The 13890-nt window shown below is 45.8% G+C and overlaps 1 protein-coding gene across 3 annotated transcripts in view; it reads right to left on the reverse strand.

Moving 5' to 3' along the window:
- Positions 1 to 13890, reverse strand: part of G3BP2 (G3BP stress granule assembly factor 2) — a 45457-nt gene that overhangs the window by 12531 nt on the left and 19036 nt on the right. For 2 of the 3 annotated variants that reach the window (XM_038758920.1, XM_038758922.1), the window contains 6 exons: positions 12670 to 12751; positions 10384 to 10557; positions 9597 to 9687; positions 3918 to 4020; positions 3035 to 3209; positions 1753 to 1851 (listed from right to left, as the gene is read on the reverse strand). In XM_038758920.1, coding sequence (XP_038614848.1) covers positions 1753 to 1851; positions 3035 to 3209; positions 3918 to 4020; positions 9597 to 9687; positions 10384 to 10557; positions 12670 to 12751 — 724 coding nt within the window. The remainder of the gene's footprint in view (positions 1 to 1752; positions 1852 to 3034; positions 3210 to 3917; positions 4021 to 9596; positions 9688 to 10383; positions 10558 to 12669; positions 12752 to 13890) is intronic. The other variant, XM_038758921.1, reaches the window with a different exon arrangement.

The raw sequence follows: 13890 nt of genomic DNA on the forward strand, positions 1-13890 counted from the left end.
GGAGTCAGAGGTCACGGGTTCAAATCCCGGCTCCGCCAACTGTCAGCCGGGTGACTTTGGACAAGTCACTTCACTTCTCTGGGCCTCAGTGACCTCATCTGTAAAAGGGGGATGAAGACTGGGAGCCCCCTGTGGGACAACCTGATCACCTTGTAACCTCCCCAGCGCTTAGAACAGTGCTTTGCACACAGTAATTATTATTATTATGTCCACAAAGAGAAGACCAACTTTTTTTTTTTTAACCTCAGAGGCCTAGACCGATATAGTTTACAATGTTTCCTTGAGAGGTCCAGAACTAGAACTACATACATGAATGTTAGGATGCCTTAAATAAGAGGAAAAAAAAAATCTTTGTAAAACCAAGCTTCACCACAAACAATAATAATAATAATAATAATAATGATGGCATTTATTAAGCGCTTACTATGTGCAAAGCACTGCTCTAAGCACTGGGGAGGATACAAGGTCATCAGGTTGTCCCACGGAGGGCTCACAGTATTAATCCCCATTTTCCAGATGAGGGAACTGAGGCACAGAAGTTAAGTGACCTGCCCAAAGTCACACAGCTGACAATTGGTGGAGCCGGGATTTGAACCCATGACCTCTAACTCCAAAGCCCGGGCTCTTCCCACTGAGCCACGCTGCTTCTCTTCTTAAGCAATGGTAGAGAGAAGGAAACCACTGTTTCTTCCTAAAAATAATCAAAGATCCACCACACAGCTAGTTCTATAGGATCTTTCTCTATGGGGGAGCGACCATGTCAGAGGGCGCTTGAGAGGCCTTCAAATAGATGGAAAGAGGGTTGGTGGGGTTGGGGCGGGGGCGAAGGAAGCCCCTCATTTTTCAAAACTGCTCTTGTTTTTCCTACATTTTTGATACTGAAGATCGATTCCCCAGAAGAAGCAGATCTGATAGGTAGGGCTCAAGAATCGGAGGCTTACTTCCCAAGACAAAAATGAACCCGTTGGAAGCTGTCAGTGCCCAAAGCATTGGTTTTAGTTTGGCCACGACTGCCCGCTCTCCACAGAGACTTCCAGATGCAATCCTCTCAACGTCAATTTCCCACACAAGTAGAAGGCATTGGATTTACCTCGGCTACAGGCTCTATTCCCTTGAAATGGGGGAACAGCGAGGCCCAAGTGAGAGAAGAAGGCAACATCTCGACTGAGCTGCTTAATTCAGTTGACCACTACAGTCGTAAGTTGGTACAGGTGTCAGTGAGAGACAGCAAACCCTCAGAGACTGGTAAATTAAGTAGGGTGTTCCGTTCAGATGGCCTATTTCACGTCTTTTCAAAGGCATCCAAAGTTCCCCGGGGGAGGATGAGGACGAAAGACCCCAGAAAACGAAGGGAAAAATTTTAAAATTGCACTTTAAACGCGCTCCAAAAATCTTCTTTGGCCAAATTATTACTTGTGTTTTCCAAGAGGCATTTAATCACATATCAACCTAACAGCGGTATCTCCTGAGCGCTTTTAGTGTGCAGAGCATTACGGTAAGCGCTCGCTAGGCCGCAAGAAGCCAACCGCCGGCCTCGTGGCTACCCAGTCCTCCGAACACCCCCCGCTTAGCTGTAGGCGATTAATTCAGTCCGAGATGCCACACGGTGAAAATGAGTGCGTTCACATTGCAACACGGAAAATCCGGGCCTGTTAAACTTGAGTCACGACAATTCCTGATTTGACTTGCAAAGGAGTAAGCAATTGGCAATGTTAACAAGGAGACAATCCAATGTGTTCACAGATGGGTTACCTGTGAGACGGAAGCTTTAACATGGGGTGGAATTCCAGAGGAAGAAACAGTACCAGTAGGAGGCAGGTTTTTACTGGTCACTGAAGCCCAGGAGAAAGCCTGCAGGAAATGCAACAAACCCAGGCTACTAATCATGGAAAAACCACCAACATACCCTACAGGGACACTCCACTTCCAAAGCAAATACCTCCTCTCCATTTCTAAACTATTACGTGCCCTCTGAAGGAGGATTCTACAATTTAAACACATGCACAAAACATACAGCCTGGCTTGCAAAAACTTCTTCGTTTCGGTCCGCTCACCTAGTTGCGGAGAAGGCCGAAAATATTCAGATATGCTAGATGGCAAGACCCCCAGCAGCCCCCCATTCACTACTGCTTCCAGAGAAGTGAGGGATAAATAGGACCACCACCCACCCGGGCTCAACAGAACCACCACCCAACCGCACCATTCGCCCACCCACGCTGAAAACTTTTCATCCCAAAAAAAGCGAAGCCAGAAATTTGAAAGACGGAGAAGGGGGGGAAGAAAAATTAGAGAAAAGGAGAGGGGCTGTTGGCAGGATAAAAAAGGTTCTTACGAGATCCTCCCCCGCCTCCCTGACTTCACTAGAGGTACCTCACCCTCACCACCCCATCACTTAGGATCTAGCAAGGCCCTCAAACATTTTTTCTCCCCTTAGGGACTGATAAAGAATGGAAAATTCCCACTCGAGCAAGGATTTTAAAGCTGTCTGCTGAATTCTTGATGAGATTTGCTGAACATGAAAAATCTTCATGTCAGTTTGGAAAAAATCCTCACCCACAGTAAAAGCTGACCTAGAGGAGTAAAAAGGCAAAAAACTTGGTGATTCGTCACACACCCATAGGGCAATTGAAGGACCCATGGGATCAGATTTACATCTGCTATCGGAGTGGGGAGCCCCAGAATGAAGCCAACAATTGGCATACTTTTCTTAAAAGTACAATTTTGGGGAGCGGGGAGGGGCAATATGAACTGGGGTGGGAGTATAATTATGAGTGAGCATTAATCTTAAGAATGCCACTCGTGTCTGGGGATTGCATTTCAGGGGCAAATATACAGTGCCATCAACACCTACTTTCACTGACAATAAGACCCTCCTCGGAGGCCCTCGGAGGTATTTTCAACTACCACTGGTTCGCATCCCCGGAAAACCAAAAGAACAACCCATCCCAACCACGTGCACTGAATTCAACAGGACATTGCGGGAACAGTACATTGGTGGGCATTATTTTGTTTTCAGAAAGTATTTGAATCTAACCTTGGGTGGTTCTTGGGGTAGAGAAACTGGTTCTGACGGAGGTGGAGAAGGAGACTTCTCCTCGAGCTCTTCTAAATTCTTTTCCTCCACTTCGGGTTTTGACTCCTCCGTCTTTGTTTCGGACTCCGGTTCGGGCTCGTGAGAGGATTCTTCCAAGGGCTCCTCTATTCCGTTACTATGACAAAATATTTTATTCATTCTACGGTATCTGACATAAGTCTTTTGTCTTAAATTACAAAAGAAACCCCAGGCGATCGATTCCATAAGCGGATTCACAGTGTGCCATATCGCAATACGTAAGTGATGGCATACAGACGGCGGCGTTGCCAAGGAGAAAAAGCCCACCACAGCTGAAACAATGAATTCGGGCAGTCCTTAAAGACAGATAGCGCAGAGACTTGAGTACATCAACTAAACCCACTAGAAAAGATTTTTCTAGAGAAGCACCAAGTTTGAGAAAACTATACTAACACCTTAGTCCAGCGTTCTTCATCAAAATCCCCTTTAAAATAATATCATTCTGTGTTTACAAAAAACACTGTTTATCCACGCAGCGGTTTTTTCCTCCCAGAACCCCAATTCCCCTGAAGACGTTTTGGTAATGCAGAGGTTACTACCCCTTTCGCTCCCTTTCTACCACATGTGTTCCTTTCACCATGAGGCTTCTTGACTTCTTCAAGGTCAGTCTTACAAATAGCAAGTAGTACGTGGCTTGGGTTGGTTGTTTTATTTGGCGGTTTGATTTTTGGGGGTTTTTTTTGAGAGGCAGGGCTCGGCCTAGACCGCTCCGCCAATCTGACCTTATTGACTACTCCCCACAACACTTTTAGGCAGCAGTCCGAATCAAGTTAACTTCCGACATTATGACCGAAACTCTTCTTACGTCACAGGGTGAGTCTCATAGTAAGTACTGCTTGCGTTTTCTTGCACGGGCTCTGGAGATGGCTGCCTTTCTTCCTGTTCTTCTTCCACTTCCTCTTCTGATTCTGAGAGACAAGGAACAGGCAAATTCTTTTCAGGGTGGGGGGCCTCACACGAATACTCACCTACAGAGGATATGTAGAAGCTGAAGGTGAGACAAGTTTTAAGGAGGCTCTTGCAGTCATTCGACTACCTCCTCTTAACCCCGCCGCCCAAATTTAGTGGAAAAGAGCAGGAAGTGGCCTCACAACCTGTTCTCTTCTGTGGTAGACCTAGTCGGTGTCCGTTTCCAATCCCGTCTCCCCACTAAACTCTTTCTCCCAGCCCTTAACACAGAATCCTGCACCCAGGAAGCACTCAATAAATACTACTACCTAGTTGGCTCGAGTAAAAGGGAAGAAGACAAGAAAAGGATGGGGGATGCGACTCGAAACAGTATTGCGATTTAATGAAATGAACGCGGCACAGAGCGCTTCAGAGGGCTCAAGTACTATAGAAGCCTTTTCCCTGTTCCAAAAGGGAAATAAGTCTTAGAGCAGTGCTTTGCACATAGTAAATGCTTAATAAATGCCGTTATTATTATTATTAAGTCTGCTGTGCATCCTTAGGTGAGTCACTTAACTTCCCTGTGCCTCAGTTACTCATCTGTAAATTGGGATTTAGACCGACCCCCGCCATCATGTGGGACATGAAGTGTGTCCAACTTTTTGTTTTAATGGTATTTCTTAAGCGCTTGCTATGTGCAAAGCACTGCTCTAAGCACTGGGGGAGACACAAGGTGATCAGGTTGTCCCACGGGGGGCTCACAGTCTTCATCCCCATTTGACGGATGAAGGAACTGAGGCACAGAGAAGTCAAGTGACTCACCCAGAGTCACACATTTGACAAGATTAGATTAGATTAGATTAGAACCCAGGTCCTTCTGACATCTAGGCCCGGGCTCTAATAATTATGGCATTTGTTAAGCGCTTACTATGTGCCAAGCACTGTTCTAAGCACTGGGGGGGGGGATACAAGAGAAGCAGCGTGGCTCAGTGGAAAGAGCCTGGGCTTTGGAGTCAGAGGTCAGGGGTTCAAATCCCGGCTCCACCACTTATCAGCTGTGTGACTTTGGGCAAGTCACAACTTCTCTGGGCCTCAGTTCCCTCATCTGTAAAAATGGGGATGAAGACTGTGAGCCCGCCGTGGGACAACCTGATCACCTTGTAACCTCCCCAGCGCTTAGAACAGTGCTTTGCACATAGTAAGCGCTTAATAAAAGCTATCATTATTATTATTACACAGTCACAAAGTCGCACAGCTGACAACTGGCAGAGCTGGGATTTGAACCCCTGACCTCTGACTCCAAAGCCCGGGCTCTTTTCACTGAGCCACGCTGCTTCTCCATTATCTTGGATCGACCCCGGCGCTTAGTACAGTGTCCGGCACGCCCTAAGCACTTGAATAAAGGTACGCCACTACAGAAGCCTCTTGACGGGACTTAGGGGGTCGAAACCTTTAATGTCAAGTAGAGGGTAGTGGAAAGGAAACCAAGGCAACGGATGCATATGACCCAGTCAAGGGGTCTGAGCGATAGGTGGAGGAGACCGTGGGGTCCAGGGTAGGCCTTTTAAGACGGAGGGGAGACCTAAGCACGTTTGAAGGAAGAAGGGAAGAAGGGAAGAAGGGAAGAAGGGAAAAAGGGAAGGACTTATGAGAATTAAAGGTTGCAAACGGCAGTGTGGGATGGGAAAAGCGGGAGAGGGGATAGGCTCGCAGGTGTGGGTAGCAATAGTGGATTTAGCAAACAGGTGGAAACCTCCAGAGAAACAGCTGGAAAGCAGAAGGATAAAGGCAGCTGTAGTACACTGATGAGGAGGTGAGGACTTCTTTTAGGGTATTTGTTAAGTAGTTACTACGTACTGGGCTCTGGATTCAGTGCCGCGGTAGACGCAAGATAATCTGTTTGGTCACGGTCCCTCCCTGAGAGGGCTCACAGTCTTAACCTCCATTTTCCATATGAGGTAACTGAGGCACGGGGAAGCGAAGTGACTCGGCCCACGGCATTCATTCCTTCAATCGTATTTACTGAGTGCTTACTGTGTGCAGAGCACTGTACTAAAAGTTGGCAACATATAGAGACAGTCCCTACCCAACGGCGGGCTCACAGTCTAGGACTAGAAGGACAGTCTAGAAGGACTAGAGGACTAGAAGGGATGAAGACTGAGCCCCACATGGGACAACCTGATCACTTTGTATCTACCCCAGCGCTTAGGACAGTGTGCGGCACATAATAAGCACTTAATAAATACTAACATTATTATTATCATCATCTAGCTAGGTGGAACCTTGTTTCCCTCAAGGACAGAGTGGTCCAGGTGGGATTAGAACCCAGGTCTCCCAGGGCCATTCTCTACCCACTAGGCCACCCTGCCTCACACTTGACGGTTTCAAGTCAACCAACAAAGCAGCTGCGGAAGTGGGCAGGGGTTAGGGAGGGAGCCAGAGGGAGGGCTGGAGGCTTCGGAAGGATGTCAATGTCTGGGAGAGTCAGGAGGCAGGGGAGGCATGTCAATGACTGTAAACTAGATGGTAAGCTCTCGGAGGGCAGGGGATGTGTCTACCAAATCTGGGACATTGTACTCTCCCAAATGCTTAGTGCAACATCCTGTATGCAGTAAGTGCTCAATAAATGCCACTGACTGAGTGAGGATGAGCAGAGCCGCTGAGAGGAAGGCACAGCTAAATTATAATAATAATAATGATAGCATTTATTAAGCACTTACTATGTGCAAAGCACTGTTCATAAGCGCTGGAGAGGTTACAAGGTGATCAGGTTGTCCCACGGGGGGCTCACAGTCTTAATCCCCATTTTCCAGATGAGGGAACTGAGGCCCAGAGAATAATAATAATAATAATGGCATTTATTAAGCGCTTACTATGTGCAAAGCACTGTTCTAAGTGCTGGAGAGGTTACAAGGTGATCAGGTTGTCCCACGGGGGGCTCACAGTCTTAATCCCCATTTTCCAGATGAGGGAACTGAGGCCCAGAGAATAATAATAATAATAATGGCATTTATTAAGCGCTTACTATGTGCAAAGCTCTGTTCTAAGTGCTGGAGAGGTTACAAGGTGATCAGGTTGTCCCACGGGGGGCTCACAGTCTTACAGCTCACAGTCTCCTTCCCTTCCCCACAGCACCTGTATATATGTATATATATTTGTACGTATTTATTACTCTATTTATTTTACTTGTACATATCTATTCTATTTATTTTATTTTGTTAATATATTTTGTTTTGTTCTCTGGCTCCTCCTTCTAGACTGTGAGCCCACTGTTGGGTAGGGACCATCTCTATATGTTGCCAACTTGGGCTTAGTATAGTGCTCTGCACATAGTAAGTGGTCAATAAATACGATTGATTGATTGATTAATCCCCATTTTCCAGATGAGGGAACTGAGGCCCAGAGAAGTGAAGTGACTTGCCCCAAGTCACACAGCTGGTAATTGGCAGAGTTGGGGTTTGAACCCATGACCTCTGACTCCAAAGCCCGGGCTCTTTCCACTGAGCCACGCTGCTTATAACAGGACCAAGTGAATTTGGAGTGGTAGAAGTGGGACTGTTGTCTCTATCTGTTCCAGCTCCGGGAGCAGAGGAAGCAGACTGTGGCGGTGGGCCAGACCTGGGGGTTGAGGTTGCGGACAGGTTAGAGTTGAGAGCGTGTGTTTTTGCACCCAGGAGTGGAAGGGCCGAAAGAGAATCGGGAGTGAGAGGAGGAACAGGATAGCTGAGGTAGGTGGAGTGAGCCCAGAGTTACAAAGGTCACAAAGAGGGTGACTCGAGGGGAGGGGAAAAGAGTGTGGGCGGAAATTGTAAATCAGAGCTCGTGAGGTTCCAGACCGGGCATCGTTTCAAAATGATTCGATCCAGTACGCGTCCGGGCTGGTGAGTGGTTGAGGTGAGGTGAAGCAAGGGATCAGCTGGGGTGCAGAAGCGACGGGAAGCAGATGGCTGGGAAGTCAGAGGCGGTTTAAGTCCTGAGAGCAGGAGGGTGAGAAAAGGGGCAAAATCGCTGAGACCAGCTGAGGTGGGATTGGGAGGGCCGTATTAGAGTGACTAGAAGAGAGGGAGGGTGGGGAGGGGGAGAAATGAGATTGAGCAAGGGATAGCGAAAGTAATTTGGGGAGGGGGAGGCAGACTCCTCCCCCTTTCCCCGGGAGACTGGGACAGCCCCGACCTCGAGAGCGGCAGGGGAGATACACGCTCTCACTCTCCCCTTAGGTGAATTTGTAGATATATCTTTTGTGTGTGTGTGTGTGTGTGTGTGTGTGTGTGTGTGTGTGTGTGTGTGTGTGTGTGTGTGTGTGTGTGTGTGTGTGTGTGTGTGTGTGTGAATTCATACACACATATTATGGAAGAACTGTATATATATATATAAATATATACATATACACACACACACACACACACACACAAACTTTAAGTGAATTTGTAGGTGTATATATATATATACACACACATACATACAAATACTTGGATGAGTTTGTAGATATATATATATATATATATATATATATATCACCCAAGTATATATATCACGGAGGAACTGAATATATACATATACTTTAAGTGAATTTGTAGTGCTACAAATACTTGGATGAATTTGTAGATATATATATCACCCAAGTATACTATATATACATATATATATATATATACATAAAAATCTACAAATTCACCCAAGTGCTTGTGTGTGTGTGTGTATATACATATATACATATATATATACACACACTATATATATACACACTATATATATACACACACACACACACACACACACACACACATCTACAAATTCACCCAAGTATTTGTAAATATATATATATATATATATCTACAAATTCACCTAAGTATTTGTAGATGTAGCCTAGCAACCTCAACAATATGAGAAGCAGTGGGGCCTAGTGGAAAGAGCCTGAGCCTGAGAGTCGGAAGACCTGGATTCTAATCCCAGCTCTGCCCCTTGTCAATTGTGTGGCCTTGGACAAGTCACTTACATGTCTCTGTGCCTCAGTTTCCTCTACTGTAAAAATGGGAATTAAATCCTAACCTCTCCTACTTGAGACTGTGATGCCCAAATGGGGCAGGGACTGTGTCCACCCCAACTTCAATCTACCCCAGTGCATAGAACAATCCTTAACACATAGTAAGCGCTTAATATGATGATGATGATAATAATAGCAGCAGGGCTCAATGGAAAGAACCCGGGCTTGGGTTCTAATCCCAGCTCTGCCACTTGTCAGCTGTGTGACCTTGGGCAAGTCACTTCACTTCTCTGGGCCTCAGTTATCTCATCTGTAAAATGGGGATTAAGACTGTGAGCTTCACATGGGACAACCTGATCACCTTGTATCCCCCCCCAGCGCTTAGAACAGTGCTTGGCACATAGTAAGTGCTTAACAAATGTCATTATTATTATTAACAGAGATTCATTACTAAGCCCTATATATTTAATATTTCCTGAGTACATGTTAGTATTTATTGAGTGTCCATTGGGTACAGTGAACTGTACTCTGCTCTTGGGAGGTACAGAATATAGAAGAGACATTCTCCGCCCATAAGGAGCTTTGTACCTTAGATTTCAAGTGCCCTCTCACCTTCATCAAGCTCAGCTTCAGAATCACCAAATACATCATCCTCGTAACGGAACATGTCATTGTGAACATAGAATTTATTTGGAACAGACCCCTACAATAAAGAAAGGTTTTCTCAGATATCGCAGCAACATCTACAAGGCCGACAAACAGTACATTCGATTAGGACTAGCACTGGGGATTTTGAAGCCCTATTTCACTCAGGCGCATTTCGGTATCATCGAACAGGCTGAAAAATAACTTGAACGGGATAAATCTGGATTGCTGAATATTCCAAGGGAAACTCAATTAGAGAGTTCAGTCATTCATTCATTCAATCGTATTTATTGAGCGCTTACTGGGTGCAGAGCACTGTACTAAGTGCCTGGGAAGTACAAGTTGGCAACATATAGAGAGTTCCTCCCTCTCCTCAGTCTGTCGATCACTTAAGCAAAGACTAGGCGAGAGAACTACAAAGGCAACTCACTGAAATTTAAGCGATGTTAAAAAACACTAGCCATCAAGGTGGTACTAAGGGTGAAAGGCGAACTGATTGTAAGGCTTTTATGAAAATGTGGTTTCTCCGCTGCCTCGTTTCCTGGAAACTTGGAGTAAGTCTGCTCAACACTCCCGGGTTTTCAGCTTCCGCTTACCAAGAGCCATAAGGACAAACATATTGTTCCCAGACGTTGTGCAGCATTAGTGTTTCAGAGTCACGCATGTTCTCACTTAAATACTCTTGGTATGCTCAGCTCCAGCACAACAATCGTTTGAGACGTTAAGGAACACAAAACATTCCAGCGTTTCTTACCTCAGGAGCCAAGACAAAGGTTTGCATAAATTTCCTCACTGGCTGCCCGTTGTTTGACAACAAACCCATCACCTGGACAACCACTCCATCGCTCAGGGTTGCATGGGCATCCACATGGCGAATTTTGGTACGACATTCACTGAACTGCAGAGACATGACTTTCTTATGAATATCCTACAAAGAAGAGAGGCAGGGCCTTGTTACTGGGATATTTTGCAACCCAGTGATCTTTTGCCAAAAAAAAAAAGTTTCTAAAGAGCCAGCTCCGCACCTGAATGATTTCAAACAAAAGAGTGTTGACTGTCAAGGAGGACTGCCCACGAAAGGTTGAGGAGGAAAACATTCGGTAAGTCCAAAGCCCAATATTTGTTTAGTTAAGTCATTCTCCAAGAAACCCTCACCATGCGGGGGAGGGAAGATAAATTATTTTGGATTTCAGCCCCCCTTCATCTTGGTTAATCTTGTCTACTCCCCAATTCACTCTCCCTTCAATGTGCTTTGTTCTAGACTCTACCCACCTCCAACCCATTGCTCCTATAACTCTCCCCTTCTAAATGGCCAAACCACCGATCCCTCCAGCTACAGCCCCCTTAAAATCCCATCTCCCCCAGAAAGCATTCCCCAATAATAATGATGGCATTTACTAAGCGCTTACTATGTGCAAAGCACTGTTCTAAGCGCTGGGGAGGTTACAAGGTGATCGGGTTGTCCCACGGGGGGCTCAGTCTTCATCCCCATTATACAGATGGGGTAACTGAGGCACAGAGAAGTTAATGAACTCTATTCCCCCCCACCACCACCTCAAGTCATGCCATCCCAACATTCTGAGCACTTGTCTATTTATTCATCTCCCTATTTATTCTGTCTTCTGGCTCTCACTAAGTGCATCTTTCCAGTTAAAGTGACTATTGCGCTTGGGAGGCACTTACTCTGCATCAAGCACTGCCCTAAACCCCGAGGTACATACTAGTTAATTGGAATAGACAAATGGGGGCTCACAGTCTAAGCCCCCCGTGGGCCAACCTGATCACCTTGCATCCTCCCCAGCGCTGAGAACAGTGCGTTGCACATAGTAAGCGCTTAACAAATACTATTATTATTATTATTAAGGACAAGGGAGAACATTTTATAGGTGGGGAACCTGAGGCAGAGAAGGCCAAGTGAGTTGGCCAAGCTCTCACAGAAGGCAACTGGCAGGGCTGGGGTGAGAAGGCCTTGAAGACAGGGATGCTGACCTTTACCGCTGTATTGCTTTGGCTCGAGCTTGTAGCTCAGTGCTCAGCAGAGTGTAGGGGCTTAATAGAACTGCCCCCCAAATGCAAGTATCTTAGTACAGAGCTCTTCGTGTGGTAAGCAATCAATACATACCACTGACGGACTGGATTATTCACTGACGCGGCAGGGACTTTGGAAGAGTGGGTTGGAATAGCCCCTCGCTCTCCACCAATAGTCCTCAACTGTCAGCCTTGCTAGTCAGCCCTCTCAGAAACATATCTGTTCACATTAGAGAATGGACTACCAGGCTTAAAGACTGCTATTAATCTTTACTTCTAATAAACGAACGAGCATTTGGTAGTCATTTAAATACGAACGTTAACCTGAAACGATCCATTTCGGATGGAAAACATGCATTAAGGGTTTCAGATGTAAAATGAAGTTCACCCAACGGCTGGAACAGACTTGAGGACACTCCTGAATTCATGAGAAGCAGTGTGGCCCGGTGGAAAGAGCCCGGACCTGGAAATCAGAGGACCTGGGTTCTAATCCCGGCTCCGCCATGTATCCGCCGTGTGACCTCGGGCATGGCACTTCACTGCTCTGTGCCTCGGTTCCCTCATCTGCAAAACTGGGATTCAATACCTGCTCTCTTGTCTACTGAGATTGTGAGCCCCATGTGGGACCTGATTATCTTGCCTCTCCCCCAGGATTTAGTAAGTTCTTGGCTCCTCCTCCATGCTTAACAAATACCACGATCATCATTATTTTATTATTACTAATAATGGCATTCTAAATTTTATGGAGTGTTGCAAATTTTAGATTGAAAACCTTTTCATAAGCTACTTTTAAACGCAGAGGGCATCTTGGGAAACTGCACGCCTGGGAACACTTCCAAAAGCTAACTTCCCTGTCTACCTGCGTTTGATACCTGAAAAAAAGATATGGTAATTTTCACAATTACTACGCACAGATCTAAATATGCGAGTAAGAAAGTCTTCCAGGGCACGTCTTCTAACTACTATACCTAACACGAAAAAGCCCGAGAAAAACAGTGGCTCGAATACGAACATTTTGGCCATACACGGCTTCCTGGGGCTTCCCACTGGCGTCTAGTCCACCGTGAACGTAGGAGGAATTCCTGCCATAAAACCTGCAAAGACAGTGAAAACGAACGGTCAGAGAAAGTATATTTGGTTTCAGAGAAGTCACCGGCTCCATGGGCAAGCCGCTTAATGCCGGTAAACTCTGGCCCTGTTGAGCCATTCCAACCAAACAATGGTTCAACTCACGGGAGAAACTTGAGTGCTGAAGAAATAACTGCATTATCAGATAAGGAGGAAAAAAAACCTAACCTCAAAATATTTTGAGGGCAGAAATCCCATCTGCTCTATACATCCACGTGAATGAGAGATTACGTTGGGAGTCGCTGACTCCGCCAGATAAAAATACAAAGAGAGGAAGAGCGAGGGAGTGAATTGAAGATAACCTTAAAATTACATTCAAATAATGTTACCTAACTTTAAAATGACATTAGACAACTTCTAATAACAGTAGTCAACAGCAGTTGCCTATAGAGAGCAATGACCGCTATATACGGTCCACAGCACATATCACCATTCATCGTATTTAGTGAGCGCTTACTGCGTGCGGAGCACTGTACTAAGCGATATCACTAGTTTTTACAAATTGAAAACCACAAAAATCAGGCTCTCCATTATGTTCTTTTTAAGTTTTCCGGATCTTCCGTGGCAAAGGCGATAAACTCGGTGAATTGAAATGGCTTCACTGGTAGCGACAAGCACAGAGTTTATGCCAAAGAGAAGGTCTGGCTAAAGACTTCAAAAACATAAGCAGCAACTGGCTCAATGGAAAGAGCCCGGGCTTGGGAGTCAGAGGTCATGGGTTCTAATCCCGGCTCCGCCGCTCGTCAGCTGTGTGACTCTGGGCACGTCACTTCACTTTTCTGTGCCTCAGTTAACTCATCTGGAAAATGGGGATCAAGACTGTGAGCCCCAAGTGGGACAACCTAATAACCCTGTAACTATCCCCACGCTTAGAACAGAGCTCGGCACATAGTAGGCACTTAAATACCAACATTATTATTAATACTGAGGTGCATTTGTTTTGCAGGTGTTTCGTTGCCTTTCTCCGGCTTCTACACTTTGAGCCCATTGTTGGGTAGGGACCGTCTCTATCTGTTACCGACTTGTACTTCCCAAGCGCTTAGTACAGTGCTCTGCACACAGTAAGCGCTCAATAAATACGATTGATTGATTGAATGAATGAGTG

This window comes from Tachyglossus aculeatus, chromosome 17, assembly GCF_015852505.1.
Source record: "Tachyglossus aculeatus isolate mTacAcu1 chromosome 17, mTacAcu1.pri, whole genome shotgun sequence".
Classification (NCBI taxonomy): Eukaryota; Metazoa; Chordata; class Mammalia; order Monotremata; family Tachyglossidae; genus Tachyglossus; species Tachyglossus aculeatus.